Here is a 16,811-nt window from a genome sequence, read left to right as displayed (position 1 = left end):
GAATCAGACTCTAATTTTAAAGTAGGAGTAGAGTCTTTAGAGGCTCGCTTAGAAGGAATAAATACAAAAAAGCAACTGCAAGCATTCGGGGCTTCTCCTTTTGAGACCGCGAAAGCAGAGCTGGTTACGTCCATTGGGGAAAATTCCCAGTTTCCTGTGGGATTGCTTTTGTCTCTAGATGTCAAATGCCCCTTGACGGGAAAACGGGAGGCTCTCGAAAAGACGATAGAGGCCATCCTGAAATGCCAAGGGAAGCCCACAGAGTCCCTAGCATCTCTACTCGGCCTAAAATGCGATCTCGAGACCGCCCTCCGTCCGTATTTAGGACGGTTAGGGCAATTTTTTAAGAAATAAAAACCTTCTATCGATTTATCCACATTTCCATGACTTCTAGAGGAAAGCTAACTGCTTGCTGGTTGGGAGCTGTATGAGCGGTAACGTCAACGTACGACTCTGTCAGAAGGTGGACGGAAATGGCCTTATTGTACCTCACTCCCGTCTTCAATGGGGTCTGCTCTTTTTTTAGGAGAGTATGCCAATATGATCTTAATGAGGGCGGGGCTTTGCATCTGACATTCGTTGGGCTTTCCTCTGCGGGAGCCCGCGTCCCGGCCTTTTTGTGCAATAAACCCCTCCGGCCGAAGACTAGTGATAGGTGGTCCCGCAGAGCTTTCGGAGAAGGGTAGCCTAGTGTGTAAGCACAACAATGAACTGCGGCGAACCCTCAGACGACCCTTCTAAGATAAGGGGGGAGATCCTCAGTAGTGGTGACCCTTTGACTCTTCCACTGACTTAAATGTACCGAATGCTCATACGGGAAAGTGTACTCCTGGGTCTGGAACCTTGGGCGGTTGCTCCGAGAAAAAATCCTTTCTTTCTCGTACACTCTAGGGGGTGCGTACACACCTGCGCGGATTACAGGTGACGGTTACAAGAATGGCGGGGAAGTGAAGAGTACCCGATGACATTCAGGGATGAATGTAGACCCCTCGGGCGGGGATAATCATTCCGGCCCTAGGAGAGGTGGCGACACCAGTCTGAGCTGAGGGAAGCCAGCCAATTGAGTCACTGAAACGACCGCAGGAGGCGCACCCTAAGCCCAGCTTCTCGGAGCTGCTATTGCGAAATATGGCTTCCTTAATATCCAAATTTCAACAAGGGAGCTGGGCTGCTTGCCTTCATAGAAAGGCGACCGGGCCTAGATTAGATGTTGGCCTTTTTATATAATAGAAAGAGAAGGTAAAGGGGGGGTTTGGAGATTCTTGAAAGAATGCATGGCTTCCTCCTATTCCACTTCAACAGAAGCCCTTAAAATCCTGCAGCTATGGCAGCAAGGGTTATCCATTTAATAGGTGAGGGTGGGGGAGAAGCAAGCCGAACCTCTGATCGACCCGGACACGTCAAAAATTCTCGGCGCCAAGAGAAAGACGAGATTCAGTAAGTAATTCGGTGAGTGATTTCTTTTATAATAAGAGCGTCGGCTTGGAAGAAGAAAATGAAATACGAACAACCGCGCTGGATGTAATAGATCGACTTGAATGCGTCTTCTTGCTCCAGCATTCAAGTTCCATTTCAAGGGAGGACGACGTACCATGATACTTTCTGTTTTGTCGAGCCCTGCTTTGGTCTCTGGTTTGATGGTTGTACGTGCTAAAAATCCGGTACATTCCATTTTGTTTCCCATCCTAGTCTTTTGCGACACTTCTGGTTTACTTATTTTGTTAGGTCTCGACTTCTCCGCTATGATCTCCGCAGTAGTTCATATAGGAGCTATTGCCGTTTCATTCCTATTCATGGTTATGATGTTCAATATTCAAATAGCGGAGATTCACGAAGAAGTATTGCGCTATTTACCAGTGAGTGGTATTGTTGGACTGATCTTTTGGTGGGAAATGTTCTTCATTTTAGATAATGAAACCATTCCATTACTACCAACCCACAGAAATATGACCTCTCTGAGATATAGAGTTTATGCCGGAAAGGTACGAAGTTGGACTAATTTGGAAACATTGGGCAATTTGCTTTATACCTACTATTCCGTCTGGTTTTTGGTTTCTAGTCTGATTTTATTAGTAGCTATTATTGGGGCTATAGTACTTACTACGCATAGGACTACAAAGGTGAAAAGACAGGATGTATTCCGACGAAATGCCTTGGATTCTAGGAGGAATATAATGAACAAGACTATTTCTCCTTTTTGCCATAGCCATATAAGAAGCTTCTCCTCCAAAGCGGAGGGAGGGGAATCTCAGGATTCCTATGACCCTGCTTATATCGAATTTTTAAGAGCTCGTTTAGGGTTTTTCCCGGGTTTGGTACCAAATCTGGATAAACTCCTTTCGGTTCTTAAACCTGAGCAAATTCTATTTCTGACTTTGCGCAGCATGTTTAAATTGCCAATAAAGAATATCAAAGATATGATTAAAGAAGCAATGGCTAAAGACGAAGAAAACAGAAACAAGCCTCCGGTGGAAGGTTGTGAAGATCGTCGTATGACCGCGGAAGAAAGTCAAAAATTGCTAGAAGCATTTTCTTTCCTATGGGATAAAAAAAGATTTGGAACTATTGAGTGGTGTAGGTATCCATCTTAGCAAATAGAGATACCGAGGCCCACCAACCTACTACTTGTTGGTTTGGTGGGGAAAGAGGAGTGGTTATGAGGGCTTCTTTCACTTTTTGTTTTAGGCTAGTTTACATCATTCCACATGATGATTTGGTTGATAGAGTTATATCGATATATCGAAATAAGTACCCCTTTTGTAATATACTTCCGCAGAGTGAATACGCGCTCAATGATGAACCTTCAAAAATGCGTTATGCCTCAATATGTACTAGTATCATTATACCAAGTTATTTGACTTCGAATGCAATAATTCCGCTAACAACCTCTATAATACAATGATAAATAAATGATCAATTCTATTCCATGATGTATTCCTAGTTTGAAAAGAGATGAATGAAGGGGATGATCATTATAAAGTATACCCATTTTTGTTTATCCCAGCTGGGTTCTTGTTGAATACCCATAGAGCTCGGATTCCGACGATACGAGCAAAAGCTATGAAAGCATTAGGAAAGGGACACCCGCCTCCATTTTGGATTCGGTCTGTTCCATCTTTTACCTTTGAAAAAATAAAGGGATTGGAGCCGCAAATCCTTGTTGAAGAGGATATCGAGCACAAGAGTGAAGAGTGAAGAGTAGAGGGCGCATTGGATATGCGCTCCCTATGAACGATGTCCCACTAGAAATGGATCTTAGGAAAGAAGAGTGTTTCTCTTGATATTTCTATCCTATTCTATTTCTATAAGTGAATTATTGATCAAGATCAAATGGAGAAAATGTAGATGTGAAACTATGTTCTTTGAACACCTTCTTCCATGCTATTGAAGCTGGCAAACAGGGGAGTGAGTGAAGAAAGAAGCCATGCCTCTTTCGATGTGAGGCAAGCGATGAACGAGTAGATGCTGCCCTTAGACCAATTTTCTCTTTCGGTAGCTGGCACCGAGATGGTCTAGGCCAGGAAACCTTATTCGAGACGATAGGGATGGTAAACAAAGCGATGGGGTATACGTACGAATTGGAATACAAATGAAATCATTGCCTATAAAGATGAACCCGTTAGCATATGTATAGGGACAACAACATATGAAAGTTGGGTGGATACTCCTATTTAATTGGTTTAACCAGAAACAGAAGATAGGATTCGAAAAGTCAACCAGAAACCGAGCCCTAACCTTTAATTGATGAGAATTACAATACCCCTACTACTCATATGTATTGGCGTGGGTTCGTATGTAAACATTCGTATTGGCTTAGCAGAGCACTTCGTATCCCGCCACAACTGATCCTTTGCTTCCTTCTCACTCAGCTTTTTTTACTCAACAGTTGTTCCCCCTGTTACACAAAGCTACGTATACAGGGGTAGTTGTTCATCCCTTTTGCTCGTGACATATCCCCTCGCTCTGTCTTCTATTCCTTCTATGCGTTACGTTACTAAGGCCATCGGTCTTATGGAAAGAGAAGGCATATAATCGATTCTTTGACCGGCTTTGCTTCTTTCGTGATTCACGTAGATTGGAATTCACTTTCTTTAGGGCATGGCTAGTTTTGAGTTTTCTAAAACCATCGTCCAACTCTTTCTTATTCAGACACGCCAACTGATATGTTGGATTAACAAGCTAGGGAATAATTGGGGCTTATGTGGACCCCTTCCCTTTAATCTAACAAAGAGGTCTTCCTAGTTGACGTAAAACTAGATCTTCTTTCGAGTTTCGTTCTCTTTGGCTTGTGAATTGATGTATTGCCTGTTTCACTCTCTTCTAAGGGATCTCATCCTATGGAGGTATGTAAAGTGGGTTCTATCGCATTTTCCATCTTAGGGCGGGCAATATAAGAAATTCTGGTATCAACAGATACATTGTTTGGGAAAGAAAGTGAAAACAATAGATCCAATTCTTGGTTTTGGGGATGGATCACAACCCTGAGGTGCTTGCTAATCTCTCAGACGAGTCGATGTCAATAGCAGTTCTGATGAAACATCTTTAGTGCCTTTTGCCTTTGAGCTCAATCGATCAGAAGAAAGGGAATATAACCTGCCCCTCATTGTCCTTTAATCATGGTGTAATGAATATCGTAGATAGAGTGATTTTGATCTCATATAGCTAGCTATCCTTTCAAAGTGAAACGATTTTCCTTTTATGTTGAGATATTTGAATTGGATTTTATTTCACCACTACTATCGTAACGCACAGAAAACACTAACGTTTCCGCTCGCTTTCAACCAATGCCACTTTACGTGAGCACTGTGACGCAGTCGGTCAAGTATTGAGTTTCTGCTAGTATATCAAGGACTTATGAGAACTGAAAAGAAAAAAACGAAAAAAGGAATTCTCATAGTTCATTGAATTAAGGGAGGGCCATTTGTGGGGGGTTCGTGCAAGAGTTGGGTTCGATTCCCTTTATATGCGATGTGGCGAAAAAAGACTGATTCAACGAAATATGACATGCCAGCATTAAGATTCAAAACATGTCGTCTACTTACAGGAAATGTTCGGAACAGGGAACTTTCTCTAATCCAACGCCGTATTCTCCGAAGATTGAGGAACAAGAGGAGATCCATCAAAAGAAATCTTTCTCGGAGAAAAAATCTAAACGGTAACATCAAATCACAAACTACACAAAAGTTGTCTCTTTATTATGGGGATTTACCCATAAGGGAGATGCACAGGGGAAGAGAACGAACTTCATATATATATATATATCCCTATCTTACTCAATCAAGAAACAAGATCGGACGTGATTCCGGTTCATCTCCATTTTAGTGACACTCTTCCTCAAGCAAGGCAGCCGATAAGTCCTCGAAGGGTTTGTTTGAATAATGGACTGGTAACCATTGCTCATTTGAAAGTTTCCCACGGTGATCTAATATCTTTTAAAGAAAATGACGCGAGAACCCGCGGTTTTGAAATAAGGAGATCTTTCTATATGGACATATCAGTTGGAAAAATCATAGGCAAATTCCTATCGGACATATCAGTTGGAAAAAGAAGAGGCAAATTCCTACCGGCCAGAATCTGGAGAAGAACAAAAAATGAATGGTTCCGCTTACTCACAACTCAGAGGGGATGCCACTTACTACTCAAATCCAAGGAATTGCAGAAGTTGCGTTCTTATATGCAAGAAGAAGACTTTGAAAGAACAAAGAAGTTTGGATCCGCAAAAGTATGCTTAGGCAGTTCCTTCGGTGAGCACAACAGAATGAAGAGGAATTTGTTTCATTTCAAATACTTCTTCTTATTGAAAAGAGGGAAGGAGAAAAACCGAAATCTTCCTACTCGAACAATAAGTCCTTTTGTAGAAAAGTCTTCTTTATATAGTAATTCGACCTATTGCTCCGGATCCCCGTTTACTAGGAAGATAAGAATCAAGAGGATCGAACTACCTACTCATTATTCGGAGGTGAATCATAGAACACTAAAAGCTGTGGTATCTTATGGACCTAACATAGGTCACATCCCTCATGACATAAGATTGAAAGATCCAAACCTTCCACTTCGAAGCGGAAACGGACGTGGCCAAAACATATAAAAAAAGATCGGCCTAGTCGCTCATAGGGACATATCTATCCGGATAGAGGATAGTCTAGATCAATTTTGAGAAAAATCTCTCTATATATAGATAGGTATCTCTGTGGATAGAGATAAAGATAGGGATCCCTATAAATCGAAATATATGGAAAAACTGCACTTTTTGACTACTACTACTACTATTTCTTAGACTTTTTCAAGGAAACATCATTTTTTCAGTTTGGACTGAATTGGTCGGAGCGTAGACGAGCAAGCAGAGCCCAGGAAAGAGGTCAGATCGTCATAGAGTAGTCGACTATAAGTATAAGACTATTGGCCTGAGAGAAGGCTGTCTCTCTCGGGAAACATGGCCCAATTTCTCTTCTTTCTTTTCACACAGGCAACAATTGGGAATAAAACACACCATGAACATGAGTTTAAAATGTAAAAAAAGGGAAGAGTGCATTCTCCACTTTCTTATCTCGAAAATGCATAATATAGTGATGTCATGTGTCTGTTTCTCTGAAAAGGTGGGCCGGCCCTTAGGGCAAACAGTAGTGCCAGGTTCCATTGTGGAACGGTCGTTTGCCGGTGACCTTTGTCTGCTGTAGTACGAGTGACTGGCGCATCGCATCCAATCTCTCATGTCAATGAGTCAGTTAGAAAACAACTCCAAATGAATAAGTGATTTCCCCTTTATTTCCCTCAGAGCGCAAGGGGAAACAAGATTGGGAATGAATTAAAACACACCAAATGTTTCACTTTTCCTATTATCAGTGGTCAGCTCTGATACAAACCAGGGGAAAAATAACCTGGAACGCCTTCTTTAAGGCGCTACTATTTCTAGCGGCATAGGTGCTTTATCACAATATGAAAGATGTACACACGAGGACTACGATTCCTATTTAGAGATATTCCTACGAGCGATAGACGTAGTAAGGAAATTACTTACGCCAATAACAAACACGAATACGAATTACGCCCACGAGCCTATGCAATGGCATGTTTCGGCGTATAAAGCTAAGAAAAAGAATAGCCTACTGCCTCCACTCGGAAAAGGCAAAGGTATCCAGCATAGGATATCGATGAACGGAGGACAAGGAAAGCAGGCAAGGTGAACCTCCTTTGACAAAGCCCTTTTGAAATACCTTCTTTTTGAACCTTTAGAAAATACCTGCTAGTTATCCCTAGTTTTGTTTAACCAGCTTTCCCCCAAAAGGGGGAGATCCGCCGCTTACTGCTCACGGAAACATCTGACCTTATGGTTAAGTCGTCCGCCTATCTTTCTGATCTCATTCGTTTTCCGATCGCATAAAAAGTCATGAGATCAAAAAAGAAATGTGAGAATGTCGTTACAGATGTAAAAAAGTCAATATCTCGTTCTCTTGTTCTTAAATCATGAATTGGATGATGTGCGTTTCATCAAGTATGAACATATTGCATTTTTTTGCTATGCAATTTCATTACCGGATCGACGTCCTTTTATTTCTATGTCCTCATCCGCGTGTATGTCTGTGTTAGATAGGCTCTGGAAGGCCTTACTTTACTAACAGGCAGGGCACATTACTTTTATTCTTTTTTTGCTGCTTACCGCATGTTTAGATTATTTACTTGCCCTTTCACTTTTTCTTCGGCTGTCACCAACTTTGTTCAATGCTAGTCCCTAACCCATGAATAAGGGCTCCACTGGCTACCGGGTTCAGAGAAGTTTGTAAGCTCTTTCTCTTTTTTCATTTTTTGCCACCTCCTGTGGCTTTCCGTTTAAGGTCTTTAATTCGGCATTAGCTTCGTTAGAGAAAGCCATGCGTGAACTACAAAGCATGGGATCCTGAACACCACGAAAGAAAGTGTACTACTTTTCAATAAGGTCCGACATCAGAGAGGAGAGACATGAACTTGTTTTAGGCATAGAAAAGGCATACGGTATGAAAGATTGATTGAAAAGAGGTAGGGACTGGTCTCGCTGCTAAGGGAGAAGGAGACCTCTCTCGGAGCAAGCTAAAGAGCCCACTTTATATCGTTGATACGTCTCCAACGTATCTATAGTTTTTGATTGTTCCATGCTATTATATTATCCATCTAGAATGTTTTATATGCATTTATATTTTATATGATTTTTGGGACTAACCTATTAACCTAGAGCCCAGTGCTAGTTTCTGTTTTTTCCTTGTTTTTGAGTTTTACAGAAAAGGAATACCAAACGGAGTCCAATTGACGTGCCAATTTTTGATGATTTTTTATGGACCAAAAGAAGCCCCCGGAGTAAAATAGTTGGGCCAGAAGAGTCCCGGGCCGTCCACGAGGGTGGAGGGCGCGCCCTACCCCCCGGGCGCGCCCCCTATCTCGTGGATGACTCGGAGACCCCCATGACGTGAGACCTACGCCAAGAATTCCTATAAATACAGAAACCTCCAGAAAATAACCTAGATCAGGAGTTCCGCCGCCGCAAGCCTCTATAGCCACCAAAAACCAATCGGGACCCTGTTCCGGCAGCCTGCCGGAGGGGGGATCCCTCACTAGTGTCCATCTTCATCATCCCGGCGCTTTCCATGACGAGGAGGGAGTAGTTCACCTCGGGGCTGAGGGTATGTACCAGTAGCTATGTGTTTGATCTCTCTCTCTCTCTCTCTCTCTCTCTCGTGTTCTTGATATGGCACGATCTTGATGTACCGCGAGGTTTGCTATTATAGTTGGATCTTATGATGTTTCTCCCCCTCTACTCTCTTGTAATGAATTGAGTTTTCCCTTCGAAGTTATCTTATCGGATTGAGTCTTTAAGGATTTGAGAACACTTGATGTATGTCTTGCGTGGGATACCCATGGTGACAATGGGGTATTTTATTGATTCACTTGATGTATGTTTTGGTGATCAACTTGCGGGTTCCGTGACCTTGGGAATCTATGCATAGGGGTTGGCACGCGTTTTCGTCTTGACTGTCCGGTAGAAACTTTGGGGCACTCTTTGAAGTTCTTTGTGTTGGTTGAATAGATGAATCTGAGATTGTGTGATGCATATCGTATAATCATACACGTGGATACTTGAGGTGACATTGGAGTATCTAGGTGACATTAGGGTTTTGGTTGATTTGTATCTTAAGGTGTTATTCTAGTACGAACTCTAAGATAGATCGAACGGAAAGAATAGCTTTGTGTTATTTTATTACGGACTCTTGAATAGATCGATCAGAAAGAATAACTTTGAGGTGGTTTCGTACCCTACAATAATCTCTTCATTTGTTCTCCGCTATTAGTGACTTTGGAGTGACTCTTTGTTGCATGTTGAGGGATAGTTATATGATCCAATTATGTTATTATTGTTGAGAGAACTTGCACTAGTGAAAGTATGAACCCTAGGCCTTGTTTCAACGCATTGCAATACCGTTTTTGCTCACTTTTATTATTAGTTACATTGCTGTTATTATATTTTCAGATTACAAATACCCATATCTACCATCCATATTGCACTTGCATCACCATCTCTTCGCCGAACTAGTGCACCTATACAATTTACCATTGTATTGGGTGTGTTGGGGACACAAGAGACTCTTTGCTATTTGGTTGCAGGGTTGTTTGAGAGAGACCATCTTCATCCTACACCTCCCACGGATTGATAAACCTTAGCTCATCCACTTGAGGGAAATTTTCTACTGTCCTACAAACCTCTGCACTTGGAGGCCCAACAACGTCTACAAGAAGAAGGTTGTGTAGTAGACATCAATCGTCGATTTCAGGTAAGGCACTCGATCAAGCCTATACATCCGGGAATTTAGCTCCAAACCAAAGACGACTTGCTCTGCTGCATTTCTTGGGCCGGGGCTTTACTTGATTTTGGCGAAAGAAAGGCCATATGATCTACTTTCTGGTGCCGGTCCCTTCACAAAGATAGCCCCTTCTTGCTCTTATTCTTATTCTTATTCTTATTCTTATTCGGTGGAATACAAGAGTTCTGAAGCTCCTTTCTTTCAAGTGAAAGTTGCCTATCTTTCTTGGTTCAGAATCCAATGCAGTTGAAAACAAACAATTGCCCGATGGCAAAGTCAGATGAAAGGCTAGGAGTGTAAACCACGTACGAGCGTGGCGAGAAAGAGAATGTTTTGCAGCGAGTCAAGCGTAATACGATCAAAAGGAAATGGGTTCAATGGACTGCTGCGAAAAACACCATCAAATTTCAAAGTAGCCCGGTCTAATTCAAAAATTTCCCCTAATTGAGAACGCCTCGCACTAAAACTCAAACAGTTCCCCAGAGGGGGCCCCGGGTTGAAAGAGCGAGCTACATTCTTTCATAGAAGACAGAAAATAAGAGGACTGATGCTTTCTTACTTCATCTTAATATAGGGATTATAGCGTTGGAATTATGGAATTTGAATGGATTGAGTACATCAAGATGAAGAAATTAACGTAATAAGCGATATTCTCAAAAGATTTGGTCATGCCAGAAACCTCAGTGTGCATGGCACTAAAAAAGGGTACAAAGAACCTGAGATGCAAGTAATGGCTGAATAGCCGTGGAAACACTAAATAAAGACAAGTGTCATATGGACTTACTTGATTGATTGAATCGAGAGATGGAAATGCCATTGAGAGATTAGAAGGGATAGAGAAAATGTCAGATAGAGGTCGTGCTTCTGATCAGTCCAAAAGAACAATCTGAGTGAGGATAAGGTGGTTTATGCTAGGGTCCGAGAAAGCAACTTGACATGCCAATCCTAACAAGAATTCCACTCTTTCTCGTCATGCCAGAAACCACCTCTTGGAAAGCAGATCGAAAGCCAATCATTTCAGAAGACGATGACCCTCTTGTGCTCCTACGTTCCTACTAGTTGGTGGATGCAGAATAGGAGAGAGCTTGCTTGAGTAGAAGATAACCCGCGAGAAGGATGTTTTGTAGCGCTTTCTCATACAAAAGGGAAAGGCGTCACGACCGAAGATAAGGAAAGATCCCAGCTTTTCATTGCTCTATCGCGCCACCCCTCCTCCCAGAGCCAGTTCTTATCCATAGATTTTTCAGCTAAAAGATATGGTATATATAGCAATGAAAGCTGGCGCCTTTGGTTCTTGGTACGACTGGTACTTTTTCTCATTTATCGGTCTAGTTGGAAAAATTTCCCCTCAAAGATCAAGTTTTTCTTATATATTATGCTGCGCCCTTGCCCTTAACCTTCCTTTCTCTTCTATAAAAAGGCTGGACATCAAATGTAACTGATGCTTATATTCTAAATATGACAAGCAAGAAACCTACTATTGCCGTAAACAAAAACCCAAACATTAGTTACTAACAAAGCTTTCCTATTCTAACTATTTCCCTATAAACCATGATTGATATACCAATAAAAAAAATACTTCTGAAACTAAACTATTCTATTGATTTATGCCCGTGCTTCTTCTTCTGTTTTTGTATGCAGAAGGATGTCTAGGAGGAACAGATCACTGAGGTTAAGGATGAGAAGGTGAAAAGTGAAGATAGAGAATAGATGCCATGAACAAGTGTATCAATTCAAGAGTTAAGGAATACTATTGGGAAGATCGGGTGACTAATATCTTGAGAAAACAATCTCTTGCTTGCCTTGAAACATGCTGAGAAGACCATTTCGATTAGTGAGAAGCTCAGTTCATGGGTCATGACGACAGATCATATCGTGTACCAGTGCACTGTTCTTTAGAGATCTATGTTCAGTGAACAAGACTGTAGTGAGGGGTGCTACTTTAGTGTTATTCCTAGACTGACGAAGTGAAGACTTTAGGCCTTGCTAATAGTGGACCAACTCAGAATGTTTGTTTCTCTTTTCTGTAGATATCTCAATATTCCTTGAAAGCCTTATGAATGGTGGCGAGGATGTGGAAGAGCTAGTCATATAGTCCTTTAAGCTTGATTCCTTTTACCGGTTAGCAAGGAGTTTGAAGCTTGAGTACTTTCATTCAGCTTTTGTTCCTGTGGAATGAAGTTGGTTCAGAGGTCTCAAGTAGATCTTCTCAGATAGCGAGTAATATCTCTACTACACTTTCCTTCCACTTTATGTTGAGCAAGTTCACCTGTTAGCTTTCCCCGCCAAAGGATAGCAAGCCAGTAATGTGAATCATCATAGTTTCTGTTTTCAGACAAGTACAGTGTCCACCTTTATCATATTAGCAAATAGCTGATCTTGAGAGATCTCAAATAAGGGACATACTTTTGCGTATTTCCGAATGGAGCAGAATAGTCATTCAACTGATGCTTTGAAAGTATTAAACGAGGCGATGTGTTTATCTGTCTTTCCTCATTGCATTCCTATACTTTCCTGCTTAGTATCAAAACCATGTGATGGTACACTATTTTGGCTAGAACTTGATTTCTCTAACAACTCAATATGACTTTCTTTTTCGTGTTGAGAAACATGTTCGGATGCAACTTTCATTGAAAAAGAAGCATAATTAATTAACTAGCCAGTGGAATTTTCTGAAATGAGGGCTCTCGGGAAAGCAAGACTTAAGGAAGGTAGGCAATTTCATACCAAGAAGAGCATTTAAGAACAACTCAATAGCAATTCCAAGTGGTAGAGATGACTCGAGGGACCTCGTTAGATAAGCATATCCTATGGTAAATGTGGTACCTGGTCCAGTCAACTTGGAAGTAGAAACTGACCACTAGTGGGTGTCAATTAAAAAGTCACTCTGTGGCTAACGCTTCTACTGCTATTGGCAGGGCTTAGTCTCTCGTGGTTCATTTCCACCGGAGAGCATCTGTTTGAATAATTAGCGTATATAGTTGATCACTCTAATGACAACAGATTCGATTCGCAAATTTCTCGTGATTGACCGAAGGAAAGGTTAGCGACTGCTCCCCCTACGGAATCTCCAGTAGAGCCATTGCATAGCTGGCAGACACGATGGGCTCAGGGTTTCGACAGTTGTGTCCAATCTTAGGTCTCGCTCAATGAATTCAGAAGGGTTAGGTACTTTGTCAATGACTTACTTTCCTAGTAGCAGAGATGCAAGAATAACTACTTTCTTCTGCTAGGCGTTTCTTTGTTGCCAGCTGAGAAATAATACTCGTTTTTATCGGATGAGGGCGAGTGTCTTTGTTTGTTCAACATGCAGATCCGGGAGGAAGGGGCAGGACTTGTTGTTCGGGCAGTCTAGTTTTGCTTTTGTTTGGTGCCAGTGTCCCAGTGAAGGAAGTAGGGCTTGCTGTTCCAACAACCGCTCTCTTCTCTCTCCACTCCCTGATGTCTTCTCTTTGTAATCGGTATATATATATTTTTATTCAGATTCACTCATAACTATAAGAAGAGGGTGGGATGGAGGAATGGATTACGGAAGGAGATAGATTCTATATAAAATGGATTATGGTGGGTTTCAGAGATTTTACTGAGTTCGTGGACATATTAGATACTTACTACCCACACTTTATTTTTTTATTCATGGGAACCCGATGTTATTAGATTCTATTCATTCATTCTGAATCTTTTATCATATCGCTTATTACGGCTATCTTTAGAATTTCATTGACTATATATGTTTCTTTCCATATGAGCTATTCCCTTTGCTTTCAATCTGTCTTGTGCCACTCCAGCTTTCACTCAAGCCATTCTTTGCCTGTCGACCCTCACTCTTCCTCTTGCTTCCTTAGGAAAGAGCATAAAGAAGGCACTGAAAACAGCTGGGACAGGAAAGGTATACTTTTCATAGCCGACAAGCGGCGCATTTAAGCCCTAAAGAACTAGCTTCCTGGAAAAAACTCACTCGATCACCGGCTTTCAGGGGATTCCCCCACTTAAGAATAAAGGGGCATAGACTACGAAAGGGCTACGTTCACTTGATGAACCGTAAAAGGTATTCTATTACATAACGAGAGCATACGAGCGAAATACGATACTATCGAGCTTTCCGAAAGTGTGAGCTGAAATTCCAGGGTAATTGCACCCTTGACTCTATCACAAGCTATTGGAATTGGCTGGAACTTTCTATACCAAAAAGGGATATATATATATATAGGGTTTTTTATTGATGCAATAGAGATCTTTCATCGATGGACCCCGATATGATCTTATTGATACGAGAATTAGAATCAAATACAAGTGTTTTCTGATGCATGCACTCTTTTCTTTAGGTAATCAGCCCTTACTTGCATTGATTTAAAGGTCCTATTTCCCATTCCTTGCGGACTTGGTAATCTAACAACCCTTCAGGGGAGAGGATTATAGGACACCATAGCTTATCTGCCTTTATTTCCGAAACCATAACTACTTTCGGCCTTCCCTCAACTAATTGACATAGCTGACCTATAACTTATGTTGTGTACAGATTGACAAATTGCTGGGTCTACCCTCAGGGCGCCCTATAACTTATGATGGGTGCCAGGGAAGGAAAGAAAGGGAAAGCGGTCTTCTTCAAGCCGAAGGGGAGCCCGGATAATTGAATGAAGGTTGGGACAGAACTCCAAAATAACAGATCCTTTCCTACTAGTTTGCTGTTCCGGTTGGGAAAGCAAGAAATGGGATAATCATTTCCAGTCAATTTCTCCTAGTTTTCCTTCTGGAATTCCAGTCAGAAAATCAATGAAATAGGATTTGGATCAGAAAATCAGGAGAAGAAAAGCAACCGAACCATAGAGCCTGCTTTGGCCAACCCTCAATTACCAAGTTCTTACTATCTAACCTAGCTTTTTTCCATCTATCTAACATTTGTCTATGAAACCTCGAATGCCTCTATACAGTGACGAAAATAGGGTTGTACCTGTAATAACATCTCTTGATACCAGTATTCTAGCTTATGGTTCATGTGGGATTCCTTGCTACTTCCTATAGCTCTTCTTTTGCAGATACATTAGCAACTTTGGCCTCTATGATTTTGATTACCGAGGGACTCTGATACTAGTCTTGGTGCAATCGTCAGGGTCACCCGCCTACAGTTTTCGCCATAGAAACTTTACAAGATGAGGATGGTTAGATCCTAAAAGGTATGATGACATATAGAAATTCCTAAATAGTTAAAGTCACCACCATAAGCTGAGGTGAAAGATCGAGTTGTACTTTTCAAAACTCTACCCTGTTTATTATCTGTGGTGATAAGTTTTACATAAGCTCATTTAACGGGATGCACCTTCTCAGGATGCAGATCTAGATCACAAGTAAGCAGTGATGCGCGAGATGGCTCTATTTCTTTTCACAAGTATAGATGGCCATCAAAGATTAGCAAAGCTATACCAGAAACAGGTCCACGTAAGAAAGTGCCTATTAGTTTGCATACGAATGCCCATTTTGGTTTACGGAAGAGTGCACGTAGAATAACAAAAGGGGTTATTCATGTGAAAGCCAGTTTCAACAATACCGAAATCATAATATTAACATTTCTATATTCGAATTTGAGATATATATACCGGACCTGAGTAGTAAGTGTTGACTCATGCGAGTCACTCCTTCTTCGCTTTGACTTCTTGGCTGGCTTGATGCTCAGTCTGGCCAATGGGATGACCCACTTTTCTCTACTTTGTTTAGCTTTGCGAATGAGAAAGGTTCTTTTAGGCAACTTCGAACCCCATATTCATACCACTTTCCCACCTATGTATTATTTTTAAAAAGAAAACCGTAGGAATCTCTTCGAGGGTAGTAGGTCGGGGGAGCACCTTCCCTTTGCCTTATGGGACCCTTGAACATACCCTTTTCTGATAGCCAGAAAGGAATGACCTAACTTACCACTGAGTAGGCACCCTTTTTCTTTTCCTTCTAAACTTGCTGATCTCACTCTACCAGTTCATACAAAACTTTCACTTTCATTTATTTCGTTTATAGGCGGGCTTGATTTTTCGATTTGCATTATCCATTGGATTCAAATCCATATCATAATCAAGTAGATAATGCGATGACTGCCTATCTCTTTCGAGAAGGAGTCCTTTTTCCAATACTTACTATTGGGGCAGGAAAAAAATAGCTGGACTCTTTCATTTCGTATACGTTATGAGCTCCTGCTTAAGATTCTAGGCTACGAATTCCTTCCTTGGTGCCTTCCTTCGCTAGAAAAATTCCTAAACCTACCATCGAGAAAGCTAGAAATCCTACCGGTGATGCGGTAACATTTTGAAATGAACCATTTCGATGATACATCATTTCAGGAATTTCCTTTCACAAATGCTCTATTAATAAAGTATTCCGTTCCCATTGCTAAGGGGCTTTGAACACCTCGGGTGCGCGGTTACTCTCGGATGGTTAACGGCAATTCCAGGTAGTTTCTACTAATAGCTCATTTTCCTGTATCGGTAAGAGAAATGGCATCATGTCTTCTTCTGTAGCCTGAACTATCCAACTGGACTCCGGCTATGCGGATTGCTTTCTCCATTTTAGTTGGGTAATTCGACCGTCCACCTTCCATACAACTTGAGTTGGCTTTGATCGATTGCATGGTGTCACGCTATTTACTACTACGGCTAGCGAAATTCGTTTATGACAACGATTCATTTCTAGTTGATCCATTTTGTAAGGTCGTTCAGAAGCAAAGGCCTACTACTCTACTAGTAAAGTAAGCTGGTTAAGTCAAAAGAAGGTTCCTGACTATCTAGTAAATGAGTGCACGAAGAAAGGGAATGGCATGTTCACAAACTGGTACTTTTCTCCCGGTAGGTATGTTTTACAATAGGCATGTGCCATGAAGCAAGAAAAGGAAACATGTAGATAATGTTCTAACGTGCCGCTATTTATGACGAGTGGATCATCCCTATACTTAACTCACCTCTGTGCTATAAAAGAGAGTAGGTGGAAACATTAACGTATCTT

At 41.4% G+C, this 16,811-nt stretch overlaps 1 protein-coding gene and 2 pseudogenes across 1 annotated transcript; 2 read left to right on the top strand and 1 right to left on the bottom strand.

Moving 5' to 3' along the window:
* Nucleotides 1-361: 361 nt before the first annotated feature.
* LOC123142877 (uncharacterized) lies at nucleotides 362-968 on the bottom strand (annotated as a pseudogene).
* A 510-nt stretch (nucleotides 969-1,478) lies between these two features.
* On the top strand, nucleotides 1,479-2,591 carry LOC123142460 (NADH-ubiquinone oxidoreductase chain 6-like). The gene has a single exon (XM_044561364.1). The coding sequence runs from the start codon at nucleotides 1,539-1,541 to the stop codon at nucleotides 2,589-2,591; it is 1,053 nt and encodes a 350-aa protein (XP_044417299.1). The 5' UTR covers nucleotides 1,479-1,538.
* Nucleotides 2,592-5,004: 2,413 nt separating this feature from the next.
* Nucleotides 5,005-6,203, top strand: LOC123141149 (ribosomal protein S4, mitochondrial-like; annotated as a pseudogene).
* The last annotated feature ends 10,608 nt before the right edge of the window (nucleotides 6,204-16,811 follow it).

Source organism: Triticum aestivum, chromosome 6D, assembly GCF_018294505.1.
Source record: "Triticum aestivum cultivar Chinese Spring chromosome 6D, IWGSC CS RefSeq v2.1, whole genome shotgun sequence".
In the NCBI taxonomy this organism is placed as follows: Eukaryota; Viridiplantae; Streptophyta; class Magnoliopsida; order Poales; family Poaceae; genus Triticum; species Triticum aestivum.
This window is presented reverse-complemented; position numbering and strand designations above follow the sequence as displayed.